Consider the following 22,244-nt stretch of genomic DNA (forward strand, 5'->3'; position numbering starts at 1 on the left):
TTGTGCCTCCCATCAACCAAACTGAGCCATAAATCAGAAGGCAAAGGATCATTTAGTATCTGCCAAGCAGAGAGAAGTGGAGAAGCCCAGAAAGTGAATCTGGAGGGGAAAAGACAGTGTCCACTATAGAAGCAGTGTGTCTAGGGGCGCCTGGGTGGCTCAGTCGGTTGAGCGTCCGACTTCGGCTCCGGTCATGATCTCACGGTCCGTGAGTTCGAGCCCCGCGTCGGGCTCTGTGCTGACAGCTCAGAGCCTGGAGCCTGCTTCGGATTCTGTGTCTCCCTCTCTCTGACCCTCCCCTGTTCATGCTCTGTCGCTCCCTGTCTCAAAAATAAATAAAAAACGTTAAAAAAAAATTTAAAAAAGAAGCAGTGCGTCTACTATATTTCACAATAAAAAAGTCACAGTGGTGACTCTGTCAGAGTAGTTTCAATGAAGTGATAGGCACAGGAAAGAGATTACTAGAAGTTGAAAAGACACGGAGAGCAAGAAAGTAAAGATAAGAAGCGTAGTTTGTCTTCAAAAGGAAAAGAGTGATAGAAAGATAGCCAGAAAAGATGTAGGGCCCAGTCAGGTCCCACAGACTGATGAGTAACAGAACGTGGTCTAGAAAGACAGAGGAGGGCAAGCATGTGGAGCATCTTACGTACCTAGTTTGGGCTGGACGAGGATTAGCATGGGTTACACTATGAGTGAGATGTGGTTCTCCTCTCGGGAAAGGTTTGCAGTTACGTTAGAACACACACGTAACACTGTGTAAGGGGAGCTGTAACGGGAATATTAGCCAAGGGCAACGTATGAATCGTGAAGTTGGAAAGAAGTCCTAAAGGATGGGTGCACGTTGTCTCATGAAGAAGCAGAGGCCGAGTGTAGGCCTGTTCAGGCCTGCAGTGTGGTAGGAGGAAATAGGACTCGCTCAGAAAGACGGGACTGTAGGGCGTGTTGCTGGAAGGACAGGAGATGGTCCAGAAAATGGACTGAAATTGAATGTGAAGTGTTTTTATTTCTGGCTAGGAAGTTTGAAGTTTGTTCTATAACTAGTAGAGAACCCATGCAGGTGATCGATCAGGGAGTGATCTCATCCTCTGTTGTTTTAGAAAGATAACTGGTATGAGTGTTGGAGAATGAAAAGGATGGAGAGACATTGAAGGCCAAGGGCACAAGACGAAATTAATGGGATGATCCCAAGGAGAGGTCGTCACTGCCAATGCTGGACTAGTACAATTTTGTATAGCGAGGAAATGATAGATCTGTTAAAGAATATAAATATTTTGAGTGATTAGAAGGAAAGGATGAGAGAAGAAGAAATGAAAATGCCTTTTCACAAAACAGAGAAGTGACATAAAGAAATAAGAGTTTAAGAATGTTGATCGACTAGACATATACAAATTGGAGCACAGAGTGATTAGTGGCAGGAAAATCAGGAGGCACAGCCATGAATTTAAAAGGACTTATGTTAAAAGAAAGTTGAAAAGAAAGAAGGAAAAGACGTTTCATAGAAATAGATTATAGAAATTAGATTATGAGTTTGGTGTATGAGGGAATAAAGAAAATGAAAAAAACGAAATCAAAAGGAACCGAAATTTTGAGGTAATTTGGTGACTTTAAAAAGAAACAAAATGAAACAGTACTGGTTTGGTGAGATATTGCTGAATTTCATTTGAGGCTTCTAGGGGCGCCTGCATGGCTCAGTCGGTTAAGCCTCCGACTTAAGTTCAGGTCACGATCTTGCGGTTCGTGAGTTCAAGCCCCACGTCGGGCTCTGTGCTGACAGCTCAGAACCTGTATCCTGCTTTGGATTCCATCTCCCTCCCTTTCTCTGCCCTTCACCCAGTTGTACTCTGTCTGTCAAAAATAAACATTTTTTTAAAATTTTTTAAATAAGTAAATAAATTTCATTTGAGGCTTCTGAATTGAGGGGATAAATATCCAAGTAGAAATGTATAAAAACAATTTGACCTAAGATGAAATGAGAGATCAAGCTATAGAAATACATTTGAAAGTCATGATTATGTATATTGTTGCTTGTTACATGTACTAGTGTCTCCCCAACCGGATGTGATAAAGGCTAGATGTCACACGTGCAGGTGCTGTGCCGGTGGTGTTCCTGGCTCAGTGCTGGGCATGTTGGAGGCGTTCAGTAAATACTTGGAGTGGAGAGACGTGAACACTCCTCAGAGAGTATGAGCTTGATCTGAAGCTTAATTGACGAGGAGGGTATTCAGGAAAGGCAAACACTGGGAGGGAACCACAGACGAGGGAACAAGTCGTGTGCGGAAGGGCATGATGCCATGAAAGAGCATGTTGTGTTACGGGACTGAGCGCAGTTCGGCCCATCTGGTGTGCGCACAGAGAGGAGTTGGGGCAGATAGGCTGGCTGAAAGGAAGCCACAAGTTAACTCATCAAGGGCCTTGTTAAAGAGTCTGTCCTAAAAACAATTACTGAATGAAACATTCCACGCGTATACTTCAGAATGACTGTCAGAATGGACAAAAGTAGGGTAAGGCTAACGGTGGGAAAATCAGGTCAAGTGATACTTAGTGCAAATGAAGACCTCGTGAGAGCTGTTTAGGAGGTGGAATCGAACTGGAACCAGGGGTTCAGGAGGAGTGAAAGGGATAGAGATTGGTCAGTTACGAGGTAGTGACACCGTTTATCAAAAGGATTGTTAAGGAAGGAGAGGCTTAAGGGACAGAGCAACTGGCAAGAGGATAGCAAACTGTCGGGACCCATGTAGGATATTCCCGAGCCAGTTTCTCATGGTTAGAAATCTCAGCCACAAATATAGATGTGATCGTTGCCAACAAATGGATGGAATTAAAGACGTGGCTCGTGAGTTCAGCTAGGCCATCGGACTCCCACAGCTACAGCAAGCCGGGTTTGGCTTCACTTAGAGGACAGAGCACACTTCATGGCAACGGACAAGATTCTATTTCAATAGGAGGAGTCCTCGTGGCTCAGCACAAAGCGGTCAGTCTTTGCTATGCCCCTCGCCCCTCAAGTGACATCTCAGCTGTAAGGAAACAAGGTCCCAGTGGGTGGGTATAGAGCCACCCTGGCAGAAACCCCATCTTCCAAACAGGAACCAGTATTTCTGGCGATGGCTCCAGAGCAGCGATGCCGCCGAGGTCCATGTGAGACACGTGTCCAGGTACACGAGTTACCACACTCAGGGAAACCCAGAGCTGTAGCTTGATGTCAGCTAGCTGTGGTGTATCCAACAGTCCTCTGGATTGTACGCAGGGTGGGGACGGAGAAGCAAGGAAGTGGGTCATGCGACTCTCAAAAATCCCAGCAAGATAAAAAAAAAAGTGATTCTTTCTGTCAAGAGTACAGCTTGTAAAAACTCACCAAAATGCATAGTTGTTTTTTTAATTTAAATGAAGTTTCAGAACTTTACTGGATTTCAATACATTAGCTTTTACATCAAAACTTTATAAATTAAAATTAGAGTTCAGACTGTATCTTTTTAACAGAATTACCTGGCGTAAGGAGATAAAATAATTGTATCTCTTTTGACCTTTTGGAAAGTTTTTTTAGTTTTACAAACACATTTAACAAATCATTTTTTTTTTATGTTTATTATTTTGAGAGAGACAGAGCATGAGCGGGGGAGGGGCAGAGAGAGAGGGAGACACAGAGTCTGAAGCAAGTTCTAGCTCCAAGCTTTCAGCACAGAGCCCGACGCGGGGCTCAAACTCACTGACTGCGAGATCATGACCTGAGCCAAAGTCAGACCCTTAACAGACTGAGCCTCCCTGGCACCCCAACAGATCGCTTTTAAAGCAAGAGTCCATTTCAGTGTTTAGCCATTCTCTGGATTTTAGAAGCAAAGTACCAGTCTAGATGAGCATCCCTAAGGGCGTGCAGACCCACAGCATACGTTCCTAGTCTTGGTTATGCTGGCGATTTTGTCTTGCAGTGTTAGGTTAAGCAAATCAGATTAATTCTCTTTGGAACTTATTCTCCCAACACTTACTGTAATGGCAAAGTGTTTACCAGATACTTAATGAGGTGGTTTGTGAAAAATACCATCTAATTCAAAAACACTATTGATATTGAACACCAGATTGCACTGTGTATTAGTCAGTCAGTTAGGGTATTTTTTTAAATTGTGGGTCATTTTCTGATTCCCATTTTGGGGGTTCTTAAATCTTAGCAAGCATTACCAGTAATATGTACCAAAAGTCCTTTTAAACTTTATTTATTTAAAAAAATTTTTTTTTTCTGGGTAGAAAAAGAGAGTGAGAGCGAGCAGGGGAGGGACAGAGAGAATCGTAAGCAGGCTCCACAGTCAGCACAGAGCCCACCTTGTGGCTCGATCTTGCGAGCCATGAGAATATGACCTGAGCTGAACTCAGGAGTGGGACGCTTAATGGACTGAGCCACCCAGGTGCGCCTAAACTTTCTTGAAAGTTTGAGCAATTGGCTGTGTTTGAACAGTAAAATAATAATCCAGGATCAAGCTGTGAGTGCCCAGAAGGGAGACTGTGCTAGGTGCAGTGTAAAAGCTATGGTCTTTCTTCCCCCGCTGTTGATAATCAAAATATGAAGTCAGAATGCTTTAAGCTTAGGAAACAACCGCTGACAAGTTTTGGTTACAAGTTTTGGCTGCTGTAAAAATGCAAAAGAAATTTTTTTGTACTTTTTTTTCATTTAATTGGAATAATTTTTAAGTTTCTGCAAATAAGGTAATTGTAAATTTAAAGCAGTAAGCATTTATTGGTGAATAATATACATATTCCCATTCCAAGAAATATAAGTAAATGAAGTTGAAATAAATTCTTTAAAGTTTACTATAAAATAATCCAGCGTATAAAGGACAAGCAAAGAGAGGAGCTCAAGAGGGAACGTGAGAAGGAACACCCGGGGACGTAGGGAAATAACCAGGAGAGCAATGGCATGAAGACCAGGGGATTCCAGTCAGGAAGTGTCCGTGTTTGCAGCTATTCGGTCAGTTCGTCAATCACGAGCGAGAGCTGGGCCCCGAGCAGCGGAGGTGGAGGCCAGCTGGCAGTGGCTGAGGGACAAGTGGGAGTCGAGGCAGGGACAGCAATAGACTTTCAGAGTACTCGGCAGGAAGGGGAAGATGACAGACATTTACAGGAGCTTTTAGGGTCCGGGAGGAATTTAGAGTAATAAAAAATCCCAATTGTTTAGTATAAAAGTAATACGCATTTTTGTATACAGGTTTTCCTTACTCACAGCTTTCTCTTTCCACGTATCAGTTGTTATCCTTTGTGATATCAGATATTTTCAATAAAAAAGGCTCTTTAGTACTAGAAATGAAAGGCTAGACCTTTTTTGCCCAACAGTGTACAGTTCTTTAGAGTCTTAGAAGAGATGAAGTATCAGAATAACTTTGATTTCCCTGTAGCAAACGTAGCTAGCACTACACCCAATCTGGGCTAGGACCATTAAATAGCACACATCATCGTTGTTTTATGAGACGTGCTCTCCATTCTAAACTAGAGTATATCATTTTCATATGCTATTGTAATATATTCTTTTGACCATGACTTCATGACATCTATACCCATGTATGTATATATACATACATATATATATACGTATATATATATATATATATATATATGCACTCACACACACACATAAATGTTACGTATTTAGAAAACAACAAATGTATACAGAGAAATTTTATAATTTGTATATAACAAATTTACAGAGAGAGCACTATGGCTTACTTATTAAAAAGGTGAATTTTTCTCCACAGATAACGGTATTAAATAATATGTATGAAAATGTTTTGTAAATTATAAAGTGCTATACAAATATGAAATATCAGAATATTGAGGATCAGGTATTAATAGAAATACTTATTTGTACTATTTATTGAAAATATGATTAAGCTACAAATATTGTCACATCAAAAATACATTGCATGTGGAATATAAACCTAAAATGTGTTAAGGAATAAAGTAATGCCAAGAAGTAGGGAGCATCCAAGGAAATTGATTCTATTGGTACTCAAACACAATTGTTCTAATGTGGAAAATATTAGTGGCAGATAATATCAGTAGGATGTTGGTAATGTGATAATCTAAAGGGAAAAAATTGTATGAAAAACTGGAGGGCATTCAATGCTGAAGCATCAAGAACAATCAGAGAAATAAATCCATATGAAAATAGAAGTTGCTCAGGAAGTAATGAGATATAAGAATATTAATAAGGCACTAACATTAAAAATACAAGTAATCAGCCTTCCATCATGAGCAAATCTTTATCACAAGGATAACTTACTTCACCCTTCTGGTAGATATAAGGTAAAAGAAGCTGTATTTCCCCCAAATTAAAGTTTTATACTTTAAAATGATGATGTTAGATATCTATCTCCAATATCCATGTATTTGTGGTGAGACAGGTGATCCTGAGCCACATGCAACCCTGAGAAATCTGGCCACAGCCCAGCCGTGGTCCACTGGACCTCTGTTTTCCTTCCATACCAGTAATGTAAATCAGATTTTTCTAGCCCATGTTCATGATCCAGTTGACTGTCAGGCCTCCAAGGGGTGAAAGTACTCTTTCGAGGAAAGAGAAAAGGGGTCGTGAATAAACTACACACAGCTCTCCCCACATGTGCGAGGGCGCTGGGTGATGAGAAGAGTGTCATGCATGGGCCCTCAGGACCAAAATATGATACGAATCAAGAGCCTAGAGACAGCCTAATGAACGTCAACAACAAAAAACATCTTAATGAGGCTGTCTCTCTACCTGCCTGTCCAAATGCTTTTCCACCTGTGCAGATCCATTCCTGCCTGTCCAGCTGTTCCCACACCTTATCCCTGCTTACCTGTTCAGCTGTCTCCTGTGCGGGCCCCACTGCTATCCCACCGTTCCCAGATCCTCCCTAGCTGTCCCACTGTTTCTACCCCCCACCCGCCCCAAGCCCTGCCTGTCCGCCTGGCTGTCCCCTCTGTTCCTCCAAAGACCTTTTTACCAGCCCCAATACTGTCCTCCCCGGTCACGTATCTTCCTCACCCCCCAGCCCCAGTAACCACCAGCTTTTCTAGCAGCTTCCCCCGTCTACCAGCCCCGATGCCTTCTGGCCAACCTGACCGTGTGCCCCACCCACCCCGAAGTTCTGTGGTCATCCCTGATCCTGACTCACAGGGCCAGTTATTCTACAAAACTTTCAGACCCAGACATTGCCCCCCACAGCTTTGTACTCCAGCCACTCTAATGCCTGCCCTTGTTCGCCGTTCCCTTCCAGCTCGACTGGTTGTATCCCCAGTCCCCATGGAAGCTCTCCCTGCTTTGAAGCCTTCCTGTTTACCCAGTCACCTCCCTCATCAGCCAGCCCCCACTCTCCCTGATACCAGTCTGGTGCCTGCACATCCCACTATCTTAGATCCTTTCCGGTCAGCCCAGCGGTCTGTTCCACAAACCACAACGTTGTCAGATCTGTCCCAGGCCTTTGTAGACCATCCTCTGGCCTCAGTCCCCTGCCATCTGCCTCCCTGTCACTCTCCCTGCTCCTCTTTGTCTCCATCACCTTCCACTTCCACATCCTCTCCATCCATTCTGTCCTCTCCCTTCCTCTCCCCTCCCACTTCTCCATCCTTACCCCCTTCATCCACCCCTCTTTTTTCTTCACCTCTGCATTCAGCTCCCTCACCATATTTGCCTCCAACATGTTTAAATTTTCCCTTTCCAGCCTGTCCTGTTTCTTCCTCCTTTCCCCCCGTGCTTTACTCTCCCTCTCTTCCTGCCTCTCCATCTCCTTTTATTCCTGCTCATCCCCTCAACCCTCCTCCCTGGGGGAAGAAAGTAGAGAAGAGAAGAGAAGCAAGTGGAATAGAGAAGAAAGAAATAGAGAAGAAAAAGTTGAGAGACGTCAACTTTAAAGGTAAATAAATTGAGTTTATCAGATATTTTGTAGATTTAGCAACATTCTGTTTGGGAAGGGTGACTGAAGGGGAAGGAATCTGTAAGAGTAGGAAGCCTACAAGGAAGAGAGGGAAACATACTCCCAGTGCTCAGGGGCTTGCATTAAATACCCTCCCTGTGGTCACAAGAGGGTAGTCAGGAATCTAGGCCCTGACTATTCCATTTGTCCAAATAAAGACATATATGCGTATTGGAGATAGGTATATGGTACATGTGGCCGTGTGTCCTCCAAACATTTTTATCCTCACTCAATGGGGAATAATGCAAGTGAATTGGGAATAAAGCCCTTGGGGTCCATTCCACTGGCTATAATGCAGCAGCAGTCAGCTCTTTGATATACTTCCTCCCCATCCCCCTGAAACACTGCTCCTTTGTTCTTTGCTTTTCACTGTGTGCATGTGCTGAAATCGAACATGCTGTAAGTTTCCAGAAGATGCAGAATTTTCATAGAAGGTGATGTCACCCACTAATAATTTGTGGGTGCACTCACACACTAGAAGTAGACCCTGTACTAAAGATACCCTTTCTGTGGCGTGAAAACCATGTTTACATTTGTAAACAAGTGTGTATACTGTCCTCCCTTAAGTAAGACCCAGGCTCCCAAGCCTAGTAAAGTAGGATGGAAATTCCTGCCTCCCCTGACAGGCAATTTTCATATTTTCTGTCTGCTTGAATCCTCAACCAACTTTATTTGGGTTATAGGAATACCTACCAGCTATCACATCGACTCAGAACTAAGGGTAATACAGCATATTCTTATCCAGATAGGAATGCTCTTAAAGAACTAAGGACTGACTCTACATATCTATAGGAATTCCTTCTACCTCTATCCCGAACAATAGAGGAATAGCATTTAATAATCAAAGCCGTGAATAATGGGGTATTCCCACGTCAAGGTGGAGTACTTTATTGGCACTATAATCCCACACCCATTTTATTCTGTTGACTGCCTTAAATTCCCCTTCCAGTATCCTTACATGTGATTATCTGAACACACACACACACACACACACACACACACACACACACACACACACACCCCAAACATAAATGTGTCATTTATATAGAGAGAGAAACTAACTTTATTTAAATGTACTAAATATTTTTTGTGTATGGTTCACAGAGCTATAGATAATGCCTTGCCTTCATCATTGTCAAAAAATGGTCACAAGCATCAGAAACATCTCTTATCCAAAATCAATTGTGATAAAGAAATGAAGGAAAACAACAGGGCAAACTTGGCTACTAACAAAGATGCGTTCCAGCTTAAACTGGAAGAAACTCAGAAACTCCTAGAAGATCAGCATCTAAGCAGTTTGCAAGTATGAAACTATAAATGTTAATATTTTAATATCTAGTAATAATTCTGTCCCATCTCTGCATATTCTACACTAAAGAAAAGTATGCCATTCACCAAGGGTAGCACGTGGATGAATCAACACAAATTCATCACAGATACTACAGAAATAATTTTTTAGATTTTTCTACCTTTTGCTCACTTTTCACTCTGCTTTCTCTATTCTTTTGCCGTCTCTCATATTTGGAAAAATATGCTTTATGAATGTTATTTTCTGATCAAAAATGAAAGCTATTTTAAGTAAAATGTAACATAAGTATCATTGTTAGACACTGGATTATAAAAAGCATCCTTAAAATTTATAATACATGTGGACATTAGGTTCTTAATGAAAATATGTCGCAATTAGCTAGAAATGGCATTTCTGTTCTAGCTCTCTGGTCAGGCATTCACTTTGTTTTCTTTCCCCACAAATGAGTATGAGTTTCAGCTCATTTTCTTGAAATGTTTGCGCACTTTATTTTTCATGAGTAACTACACACCTTTATGAGATTCTTAATAGGCTGGTATCAAGATTAAATTCATAACCTTGGCCTGATTTATCCAATAACTAACCAATTGTGACAAAGCTAAAAAATAGCAAAGCAGGAGACTTCTGGCTACGATGAAATGCCTTCCTGCTGTAAACAACCATAATTCTGAATAAAGTATCTGAAACAGCTGTGTCTAGACATTAGCCAACAGGCACTATCAGCTGTGATCTCAAAAACAGGTGAACAAATGAGAGGAACCCTATACTCACTTAGGCTTTTTACCTGGACATATTCTCTGGACGAGCCTCAAAAAAATCCACAGCTAACCCACTCTTTGTCTCTTAAAGACTAAAATCTAGTCAGACAACATAAGGTCCATGATGTCCAATATTCCATCAAAACTTACCAGACACGTAAAAAAAAAAAAAAAAAAATTTCAGGAGAGAAATTAGTCAATATAATCAGTTACACAGAGGGCAGAGATGAAAGATTAACAGGCAGGGAATTTAAAACCGTTTTTGTAAATATTTTTAGGGAATTAAAGTAAAAATGATTCTGTTGGAAAAAGATATTTTTTAAAGAACCAAATAGACCTTCTAGATCTGAAAAATATTTGAAATGAAAATTTCACTGGGTGGACTTAACAGTGCAAGCATTACAGACAAAAAAAAAAAAAAAAATCAGTGGCCTTGAATACATGGCAGTAGAAATGATCCATATCGAAGCATTGTAAGAAAAAAGACGGGAAAAAAATGAACAGAATCTTGAGATGACATCAAGCAGTCTAACATACATTTAATTAAAATCCCAGAGTATTAAAAGAAATAATGGCTGAAAATGTCTCAAAGTTGGCAAAACTGTAAATTCTCAGATCCAAATAGCTCAGCAACCTCCCCAAAGGAGAAGTATGCACACGTGTACACACTCACACACACCCTGCAAAGGCGCATCAACATTCAGTGCAGCTACACAACACAGGGAATGTAGTCAGTGGTGTGATAGCTTTGTCTGGGGACTGGGGCGGCCACACTGGTGCTGAGCACGGCATCACATACAGATTTGTGGACTGTGTTGTACACCTGAAACTAATGTAGCATTGTGTGTGTCAACTGTACCCATTTAAAAAATTATTTTGAAAAATTTACCTAGAGAGAGAAAAAGATCCACCTACACATGTGGGTGAACAAAGGCAAGACAGACCACATTAACTGCAGGACAGAAGGCAGCAAAGCATTTTTAAAGTTCTGAGAAAGAACAGAAAACTTCCAACCTAGAATCCCGTATCCAGCTAACAATATCCTTCTAGAACAAAGGCAAAATAGGCATCTTAAACAAGCTGAACACCACTGTGCTACACCAGCATCTGAGCTAGAAGAAATGCCACTGGAAGTTTTTCAGGCAGAAGGAAAATGATACCAGATGAGAACTCAGTTCTGTAGTGACAGCAGATTAATGGTGGTTAGTGGTGGACAGGTACGGACTTTCACGTTAGATATGGTGGGTGTGGGTGAATAATTCGTCAAAATCCATCAAACTATATACATTTAAAATGCATTTAGTAGATAAGTTTACCTCAATAAGGTTGATTTTAAAACTAAAACACAGAAATACTGAAAGACAACAATAAATTAGTACAGTTACATCAGTAACTTACAAGCAGAAGTTGAAGCTGATTATAGGTTTCATTTCTTAGGTATGAGAAAAAATCTGGGGGAAAAAATAGTTTAGTGAAATCAGAAATTACTAAACTTCTTTCCAGGTGCTTTGGGATATGAGGCCATCAGAGACCTATGACAACAGAAATCTTAGAGCCATGAATATCACACATACATCTAGAAAGACCCTCAAACCCAGATTTCTACATCTTATTACATGTAAACTCAAAGGAAGCCCTCCTGGGTTTCCTTATCATTATCTATTAAAACAGCTCATCTGCAGAAACAGGCAGTGAAGGACCTAAGCTCTGTTTTGTTCTCCCGATTAGGCTAGTGACCGACCATCGCTTTAAAAAGACCCCATAGTCCTGAAGGATGTGAGAAGTAGGTGGTAAACGCTAGGAATATCAAACTCTCATGAATCTTTTTCAAAACTTACTTCATGATAATATATCAATAAGCATCAACTATACAAACTAAAATATTTTTATTCTGTAATCAGTTTCCTGGGTCTCTTCATTTATTTAATGGGCTAGAAAAATAGTATATTTTTGTTTAGGATCAGAATATTTAAATTTTCTAGAATTCATGAAAAATCTTTGAGGACAATAATTTCCTTTTGAGTCCATTTAACTTTTTGACTAGGATTTACAATCTAAAATCCTCTTGAATATATTTATTGATATGTGATACAGATCAGTACATTCTAGGTATATGTGAGAAATTAGAAATACCTTTAAACATATACCATACTTTGAAGTAATCATGAAATTTTATTAAAGACTGATAAGTTCCATTAAGTTTCATTGAAATCGTGATGAGAATGTCTATGAAATTCATAGAAATTATTACTGTTTTAAGTCTCAGAAAAGGAGTCATTAAAATCCAGAATTCTCAATTCTGCATCCACATTAGAATTACCTGGGCAACTTTAAAACAAAAATACCAATACATGAACCCCATACCAGTCTTAAAGCAGCAGGACCCAGGCCTAGTTATTTCTACGAAGCTCCTTATGTGATTGCACTACGCAGCTGGAGTGGAGAACTCGACTGTATAGGCCACAAGATTAACTGTTATACAAAGATGTAGCCCTACCTACAGGAAGCTCACGTTAGGGTCACAGAACTTTAGGGATCTCATGCAAATCCAGTGAAGGTTTCAGGGGAAAAAATACCATTTGTAAATAACTATTTTTCAGAATTTTCACTTGCTGTTATGAAACTTTCAAGGAACTCAATACTCCAAATGGAATAGCAATAGCAAAATTATTTTCTAAGCTAGAACTGTGACTAGAATAATTAGGTAGTTAGTTCAGGTGTAGAAATTAAAGCAAACACACTTTATTGTAAGTCTTTGTTGGCTCCCTCTTTTTCACTCTGAGGACTACTCCAGGGATATAGACTATTTATATACTTACAGTGTTTGTAGTCATTATTTTATATGCCAAGGACAATAGGTCTCAGTAACAGTGGGGTGTTGAATCATTAATTTTGGCATTTGAAAAGTTCTAAGCTATGGAACAATGGGTTTTTTTTTTTTCTTTCAGAAATTTTGTGATGAAGTTAATCAAATAACAAACTCTGAAACCCTCTCAAGTATAGACAGTCTCGAGGCTGGGGAACATGAAGAAATATATTTAACAATTAACAAGGAGCTTTCCACATCAAACCAGCAAAATTCTGTTTCTCTCAAATCAGTAAATCTACAATCAACAAATCTAAGCTGCGTTGATGAAGATAAACTGTCACTCTCTAAAACTCAACATATAAATAATTGGCTCATAAATGTACATGATCCAGATACTCGGACTGTCACTCCTTTCTCAGATATTTTAAGTAAACCTAATGTTCTATCTTCTTGTGAACGTTTTAACGGTACAGAACAAAATCCACCTGTGGAAAGAGTCGCAAATACTGCTAATGATTCAGTAACCTTTGTGTATAGTCCTCCCGTATGTGTACAAGATGGAAAAAACAAAGAGGTCTCCAAAACCAGCGCTGTGAGAACAACTCAGTCCTCTACTGGAGTGTTCAGAAGAGAGAGACCCTCTGTTACTGAGAGCCCGGCATTTAAGTTCAGCAGGTTCTCTAACCGCACCACTCCAGACTCCCTAACACAGGAAACGGCTGCATCTACAGACCAAGGGAAAAATTCCGAATTAATACAGGAAAATAGAACTACTTCAGTTCCTACTTCATTTGTACCCACGGCGACGCCTTTGTTTTTGCCTAATATGCCATCAGCTAGGCCCCTACCAGACAGCAGCCTACATATAAAAGAAATCGACCCAGTGCAGTGTTCTGATAAGTTAGGAGAATTGAAAAATGTAACAGATGAGAAGATAAAATATTTTAATTGTAATAAGGAAGACTGGCCTTTATTTTCAGATGATTTTCAAGTTGCCTATATACCTCACAACTCTGATTCAAAAGATAGAAAACAAAAAATAGCGGAAACATCAACATCAGTGTCTAACGTAATCTCTAACTGTGACCTAGTCGGTCAGCACAAGAAAATGAAATACAACATTCATGAGAGAAACGGTGTAAGGTTTCTTAAAAGCATTTTAAAAAAAGAATCTAAATACGAACACGATTGTTTTAAGGCACTAGTTATAAACCGAAGCTTTAAGTTCGGAAATCAAAGAGCAGCAGCTATCAGAGATAGTATTGAATTAACAAAAGAAAAAGGTACAGAAATACCAAAGACTATTAAAAAGCTGAGGTGGTTTGATGAAACTGGAGATACAGAAAAAACTGCTGCGGATACTCATTCATTGAAGAAGAGAACAGAACTATCTCAACAGTGGTCTCAACCATTCCACGTTCAGACTAAAAGTGGTGCTGCCAGCAACATCATTAACGCTCCTGCCTGTCCTGTGAATTCTGCTGAGGGAACAAAGCCCACGGAGGGTTCTATCTCTGAAAATGCCGCTGCTTTAGGAGAACCTGGAACAGACCGTGTGCCTCGGAGCTGTCTCATACCTTCAGGTTATGATGTTGCTAAACAAGCGTGGCCAGCCTCAGAAAAAGAGGAAAGCCAAGCCCCTATACCTAGTGGTAATTCTAAAGCTCAGAAAGCTCACCCACGAAGAGGTGGCGCAAAAGTCGTGAGGAGAACAAGATGTGCTCAAGCCCAGGCCCACTCTGCGTGTACCAGCAGAAAAGGCACTGTCGTTCGGCCACAGTCCGCAAGCAAAGCCGACGCATTTTTACCAGCTCGGGGTAGACTGACTGTGCCTCATCCTCCCCCTAAGTCTCCGTCGCATATGAGGGGTGGTAAAGATACACAGGTGTCTCAGTGTCCATCAGTAACGCTTGAAAATTCTCAAAACGTCACGACACACAACTATTTTCATTCACAACCTGTGCTTCCAACAGAACACAGGTTAAATGAATGGAATCAAGAAAGTAGTTTTCCGCCCTCAGATGTTTGCTCTGAATTAGCCACTACGATGCCTTCTCTGCCATACTCTTCTCCTGAGTGCCGAACTTTAGCAAAAATACATCTTTCAAACGGCACGCAAACGGTTGCCCAGCAAGGTGGGGTGTTTCACTGCACCCACAGATGTCCTGTTTATGAAGAAAGTCATCACACTGTGACTCTTAGAACTACTAAAGAAGAATCTGTTCCCTTGTGGAAAAGACGAAATACTATCCTGGGTCAAAATGAAAAGGCTGCTGGTAAGAAAAAACTTAGATATTTTTATAGATAAAGCATACAGCTTTTAAATTCATGTGAAATTTTTCTCATTGAGGTATGGCTGTGTACACCCTATAGATATAATTTTAAGTAATAACTTAGCCTTATAAAAATAACTAGTCTCATGAGGCACCTGGGTGGTTCAGTCGGTAAAGCATCTGACTTCAGCTCAGGTCATAATCTCACGGTCTGTGGGTTCAAGCCCCATGGCGGGCTCTGTGGTGACATCTCGGAGCGTGGAGCCTGCTTCAGATTCTGTGTCTCCCTCTCTCTCTCTCTGCCCCTCCCCTACTCATGCTGTCTCTCTCAAAAATAAACATTTTTAAGAAAAATGTTTAAAAGTAAATACAAATTACTAATCTCCCTTAATATTCTATCCTTGTCTATCTAGCTGAAGCTTTTAAGAGAATGACCCAACCTTTGCTCAACGAAAATTAGAAACTTTTCCCAGCCTCCATTTTTTTCTGTGACTTTCCTTGTTAGTTTAAAAGAGGGAAAACAAAGAACAGGGTCCAATTCTTATCCCATATCTTTCTGTCATTACATTACCCCAGTATTATAGTCAAAATTTCTGTCAACATAAGCACAGTGAAAAATATTTTTAATTAATTATTCTAAATAGGTAAGTAAATGTGGTTATAATACTTTCTTTCATTTTTCTTTGAAATGTTACATTGAATAGTGACAAGCTAATCATAGGTGGCGTTTGACCTTCCCACTCCCTTTCCAAAAGAGCGGCTGCTCTACTTTTAGATGTTATGTATGCTGGGTTACGTATGGGGGAATGATAGCATTCCTTTATACAGTTTTGAAAATCAGTTCCCTATAAAATGCCATCACCCTTAGTAGCTAGCTAACTCCTGGTGAAGCTATTTTCCTCTGGAGGAATGGACTAGAAGCCCGTAAATTTGCCCACCAGTAGTAATCAGTTGCCTATTGAGAAATAGACAGGACTTGGGAAAAAGTCAGAAAAGCAATTCTTTCCTTTTCTCAAAGGTATGACTAAATACTAAGATGATGTAAAGAGGGAGTCAGTTTAAATTTTAATATTCAAACTCTTCTATAATTAGACTGTGAGATTTTAAGGACAGAGGGCTTTTATTGTAATTCATTACATGGTGCTTGGTCATCACCCAAATTTTTCTTAAATTGATGGACACGAGTCATATCCGCTAAATGCAAAGACCCCTATCTAAAAATCTTCAGTAGTTATCTATAGAAATCTAAATTGTTTTTTTCATTTTATTTTCTTCTCATCAGGACAAGTGCCCTCCTTCATTCCCATCCCCTGTTGCCCCAACCCTCACCCTCACTTCCCCTCTGGTGACCCCCAGTGTGTTCTGTGTAGTTCAGAGTCTGGTTCTTGGCAAAAACCTACATTGTTTTAGATTATTTTCCTCACTAAAGATTTTATTCTCTTTTTATCTAGTCATTATACAATGTGACTTTAGTTTTCACCCTACTTCTCCCCCCAAAAAAAGATGAAAGCTTTATATAGATTGGATATTCTAAAGTAATGATAAATTAATTATAATGGTTACGTTTTTGAGTTCCTACTCTGTGCCAGTTACAGTGCTAAGTGTACACTTCGTGTCTCATTTAAGCCTCACAACAAGCCTGATAAATAAGTATTTTTTAAAACCCCATTTTGCAAAAAGGAAATTGAATTGCCCAAGGTCAAAAGCTAATAGATCCCAAAGTTAGCATTTCACTCCAAATACCTGTGGCTCCAAGTCCCAGGAGTTTTGTGCTAAAACTGTATAATAAATGTAGGTATTAAGCAAACATCATCTTTCAGAGCCTGAGCTGATCAGGAAAAATATAAGGAAACATAATTTCCCAACAACTTAAGCATGGAAGAGTAGCATATTAAAATGATGTTCTCATTCTCAGATGAATGAATATAATGTATGTTCATCTGGAGAAGTCAATATGTTTCTAACATTTAATCGTAGAGGTAGTTCTTCGGGGTAGTTGAGCAGGAACACTGGAGAATATAATGAATTTAACAGTTTTAGTCCTGCTTTTTTTTTAATATTTTTTAATGTTTATTTATTTTTGACAGAGAGAGAGAGAGAGAGAGAGAGAGAGAGCAAGAAGGTGAGGGGCAGAGAGAGAGGGAGACACAGAATCTGAAACAGGCTCCAGGCTGCGAACTGTCAGCACAGAGTCTGACGTGTAGCTCGAACCCATGAACCGTGAGATCATGACCTGAGCTGAAGTCAGACACTTAACCAACTGAGCCACCCAGGGACCCCATTTTTAGTCCTGCTTTTAATATTTCTTTTTAATTTTTCTTGACCTGGAGATCAAGTCACATGCCCTATTGACTGAGTCAGCCAGGTACTCCTTTTTATTTTTTTATTTATTTTTTTTTTTTTAATTTTTTTTTTCAACGTTTATTTATTTGTGGGACAGAGAGAGGCAGAGCATGAACGGGGGAGGGGCAGAGAGAGAGGGAGACACAGAATCGGAAACAGGCTCCAGGCTCCGAGCCATCAGCCCAGAGCCTGACGCGGGGCTCGAACTCATGGACTGCGAGATCGTGACCTGGCTGAAGTCGGACGCTTAACCGACTGCGCCACCCAGGCGCCCCAAGGTACTCCTTTTTAAAAAAATGTTTTATCAGGCAAGCCTGTTTTTAAAGAGATACAAATACTCAAACTGTTGTGTGTTCTTCGTACGTAATCATACTCAGAAAATCCAGTACTAACAGTGCTAAATACATGGTTTGTCCAAACTATCTAAATATTAAACATTTCAAGTGAACCCTTTACTGTATGGAATTAGCAAAATGACCCATACCTCACACCATACACACAATCCCAGATGGACTATAGATATAAATAAGGAAAGTGAAACAGGAAATAACGTAGGGAATATGTTTGTGACTTTAGGGTGGGCCAAGATTTATGTGAATGTAAAAAACACCATTAAGGGCAAGATTGACAAATTGTACATTAAAATTACAAATTTTTTTCATCCAAAAGCACCCGTAATATTCACCTTTATTGCAAGGGACTGGCTTCCGTGAGTATGAGAGCTGGCAAGTTTGACATTTTTAGGGCAGGCCAAGAGGACAGGCAAGCCAGAGCTCACAGGGATGCACTGAAAGTTGTGGTCCACAGGCTGAACTTTGTATTCTCTCAAGGAAGCCTCAGTCCTGCTTTTAAGACCTTTGAACTGATTGAATCAGACGCACACAGATTATCCAAGGTAATCCCCGTTACTTAAAGCAAATTGATTGAGCTAAAACCATCTATAGAATACCTGCACAGCAACACCTACAATAGTATTTGACTGAACAATGGGACTGTAAACTAGGTGGTACATCAGAAAGACCAGCACACCCATTTTTTAAAACAAAATATTTAAATAAGATTTTCAGGGGCACCTGGGTGGCTTGGTTAAGCAGCTGACTCTTGATTTTGGCTCGGGTCGTGATCTTGTGGTTGTGAGATTGAGCCCTGTGCCAGGCTCAGTGCTGGGTGTGGAGCCTGCTTGGGATATTCCGCCTTTCTCTCTCTCAAAATAGTAATAATAATAATTAATAGTAATAATATGTTTTTCATATAGGAGGATAGCCAAAAGGTCAATAAACATGATAAGATCTCAGGCTCAGTCCTCAGGAAAATCCACATTGAAACAATTAGATACAGGGGCACCTGGGTGGCGCAGTCGGTTAAGCGTCCGACTTTGGCTCAGGTCACGATCTCGCGGGTCTGTGAGTTCGAGCCCCGAGTCGGGCTCTATGCTGCCTGCTCAGAGCCTGGAGCCTGTTTCCGATTCTGTGTCTCCCTCTCTCTCTGACCCTCCCCCGTTCATGCTCTGTCTCTCTCTGTCTCAAAAATAAATAAACATTAAAAAAAAAAAAAAAAAAAAAACAATTAGATACAACTACGTACAGCAGCATGGCTGAAATTAAAAAGATCCAATACTAAGTGTTGGCAAAGATGTGACACACCTAGAAACTCTCATATCTGCTAAAGTTAAATTCAGTTAACCTTGAACAACACAGATTTGAACTGCACCGGCCCACTTACAAGTGGATGTCTGCAGCACAGGACTGTAAATGTATTTTCTCTTATGATTTTCGTATCGTTTTCTTTTCTGTAGTTGACTTTACTGTGAGAATACAGCATATAATATGTATGACTTACAAGATACGTGTTCATCTAGTGTTTCTGTTATCAATGAGACTTCTTTGTTAGCAGTAGGCTCTTAGTTCAGTTGTGAGGGAGCCAAACATTGCAGAGTTTTGGCCACACAGAGGTCTGAGTTGTTCAAGGGTCAACTGTGATGGGCATGTCCTATAACCCCACAATTCCAGTCTGACAGAAAAAGACATGTCCACGAGCTGTATAGCCAGGACCTGAAATTACCTCAGAAGTCCTTCAACACTGGTATAGAAAGAAAATGAAATCACATCACTCATTCCATGAAACACCACAATGAATGAAAATCAGGGAGCCACTGCTAGGGAACAGTAACATAGATGAGTCTCACACCATAATACTGTGCAAAAGAAGCCAGTCACAAAAACACACATTCCATTTCTATCAGGTTTATATTCATCTTCTATCAAGAACAAGCAAATCTCTGGTGGGGGGCGGTATGTGAAAACAGGGAAGGAGGGACGCTTTCTCCGTGCTGGTTTAACTTCTTTTTGATTTGGATGGCTGTGCAATCTGGGTGTTTATATGGGATCTGTATACCCATAATTTGTACACATTTCTACAGGCAGTTTTTCTTGGATTTTTTTTTTTTTTTTAAAGGATGGGTTTGATTTTATTTTTTTTTAATTTTTTTTTCAACGTTTATTTATTTTTGGGACAGAGAGAGACAGAGCATGAACGGGGGAGGGGCAGAGAGAGAGGGAGACACAGAATCGGAAGCAGGCTCCAGGCTCTGAGCCATCAGCCCAGAGCCCGATGCGGGGCTCGAACTCACGGACCGCGAGATCGTGACCTGGCTGAAGTCGGACGCTTAACCGACTGCGCCACCCAGGCGCCCCTACTTGGATTTCTTAAAAAGCCAAATGATGTCAGCATATAAATCCTTTGAAATATGATTTCAAACAGGATGCATTTTTTTTTCCTTTTCCAGGTAGTATCAAGAATATCTTCAAAGAATAAGAAATGTGATTACTAGAAAGAACCAAAGATACAATTGAGTTTAACTCCTACATTTAATGGATAAGGACATTGATACACATTATAAGTGAAATTATAGCTTGAGATAACATAGCTAGATTAAAGCAGAGGCAGGATTTTGTATTACAGCCCTAGTGTTCTTACCTTACAGTAATCTAGTTTTCATGAGATCAGAAGTTTTTTTTAAATGTTTGTTTATTTTTGAGACAGAGCGAAAGACAGAGTGCAAGTGGGGGCAGGGCAGAGAGAGAGGAAAACAAAGAATCCAAAGTGGGCTCCAGGCTCTGAGCTGTCAGCACAGAGCCCGACGCGGGGCTCAAACTCACGAACCGTAAGATCATGACCTAAGCCAAAGTCGGACGCTTAACCAACTGAGCCACTCAGGCGCCCATGATGAGATCAGAAATTTTTTTTTTTAATGTTTATTTTTGAGAGAGAGAGACAGAGCGTGATCAGAGAGAGGGAGACACAGAATCCGAAGGAGGCTCCAGGCTCTGAGCTGTCAGCACAGTGCCTGATGTGGGGCTCGAACTCACAAAACATGAGATCATGACCTGAGCCGAAGTCAGACGCTCAACTGACAGCCACCCAGGCACCCTGAGATCAGAAATTTAATCAGAGACCCTGAAGCAAATTATTCTAGGTAAGGATTAGATAGTGTGCTGGTCACTATTCCAGGCACTTTACATATGGAGACAAATTTAATTCTCACAATAACTCTATGAGGTAAATAATATAACTTCCATTTTATAAAAGAGGAAACTGAGGCAGACAGAGGTCTAATAACTTGTGTAAGGGACATTGCTAGGCTAAATGGCATAGTCAGGATTAAAATGGAGGCATTCTGTCTCTAGCATCTATGCTCTTAACTACTTAGCTATTATGCTTGTTTAAAAAAAAAAAAAAAAAAAACACAACTCAGGGGCCTGGGTGGCTCAGTCAGTTAAACTTTAGACTCTTAATTTCGGCTCAGGTCATGACCTCACAGTTCCTGGGTTCAAGCCCTGTGTCAGGCTCTGCACTGACAGCACAGAGCCTGCTTGGGATTCTCTTTCTCCCCCTATCTCCCATCCCTCACTCCCTCTCACTCTCTCAAAAAATAAATAAACTTTTAAAAAATAAATAAAATGCCTTAAAAGGCATAATTCTATGGAACTTTTAACTAACCTTATTGTGGTAATCATTTTGCAGTATATGTGTGTATGCAATCATCAAATTGTATGCCTTAAATTTACATAATTTATATATCAATGCCATGTCAATGAAGCTGGAAAATCAAAAACTAATTTTTATTGTATTTTTTACTTGAATTCCAGTATAGTTAACATACAGTGTTATGTTAGTTTCAAGTGTACTGTATAGTGATTCAGCCATTCCATACATTACTCAGTGTTAGTCACGTTAAGTGCTGCTTCATTATTAGTGTATAGAAATGCAACAGACTTCTGCATATTAATTTTGTATCCCGCGACCTTACAGAATTAATTTATCAGGACTAGTAGTTTTTTGGTGGAGTCTTTATGACTTTCTATGTATATAATATGTCATCTGCAAATACTGAAAATACTACTCCTTCCTTACTGATTTGGATGCCTTTTATTTCTTTTTGTTGTCTAATTGCTATGACTAGGGCTTCCAGTACTCTGTGGAAGACTGTCCATTTTCCATCGCTTTTCTTGTACCTGACCTCGGGAAAATCTGTTTTTTGTCATTGTGTATGATGTTGCTGTGGGTTGTTCATACATGGCCTTTATTAGTTTCTATCCTTTCTCTTGTTGATGGTGATGTATCACAGTGATTGATTTGCAAATATTGAACCACCCTTGCATCCTGGGAATAAATCCCACTTGATCCCGGTGAATGATTTTTTTAATGTATTGTTGGATTCAGTTTGCTAATATTTTGTTGAGGAATTTTGAATCTGTGTTCATCAGAGATATTGGCTTATAGTTCTCTTTATTTTTTCAGTACCTTTTTCTGGTATTGGTTTCA

General features: G+C 40.2%; 1 protein-coding gene across 4 annotated transcripts in view; it reads left to right on the top strand.

Annotated features, from left to right (window-relative positions):
* The window catches only part of CEP126 (centrosomal protein 126), a 102,742-nt gene that overhangs the window by 44,588 nt on the left and 35,910 nt on the right, over positions 1–22,244 (top strand). For 3 of the 4 annotated variants that reach the window (XM_030333242.1, XM_030333243.1, XM_030333244.1), the window contains exons 1-3: positions 7,589–7,868; positions 9,033–9,231; positions 12,944–15,080. In XM_030333242.1, coding sequence (XP_030189102.1) covers positions 9,124–9,231; positions 12,944–15,080 — 2,245 coding nt within the window. In that variant the 5' untranslated portion in view covers positions 7,589–7,868; positions 9,033–9,123. Of the gene's footprint in view, positions 1–7,588; positions 7,869–9,032; positions 9,232–12,943; positions 15,081–22,244 lie in introns of those variants that run through there. The other variant, XM_030333245.1, reaches the window with a different exon arrangement.

Source organism: Lynx canadensis, chromosome D1 (genome assembly GCF_007474595.2).
Source record: "Lynx canadensis isolate LIC74 chromosome D1, mLynCan4.pri.v2, whole genome shotgun sequence".
Classification (NCBI taxonomy): Eukaryota; Metazoa; Chordata; class Mammalia; order Carnivora; family Felidae; genus Lynx; species Lynx canadensis.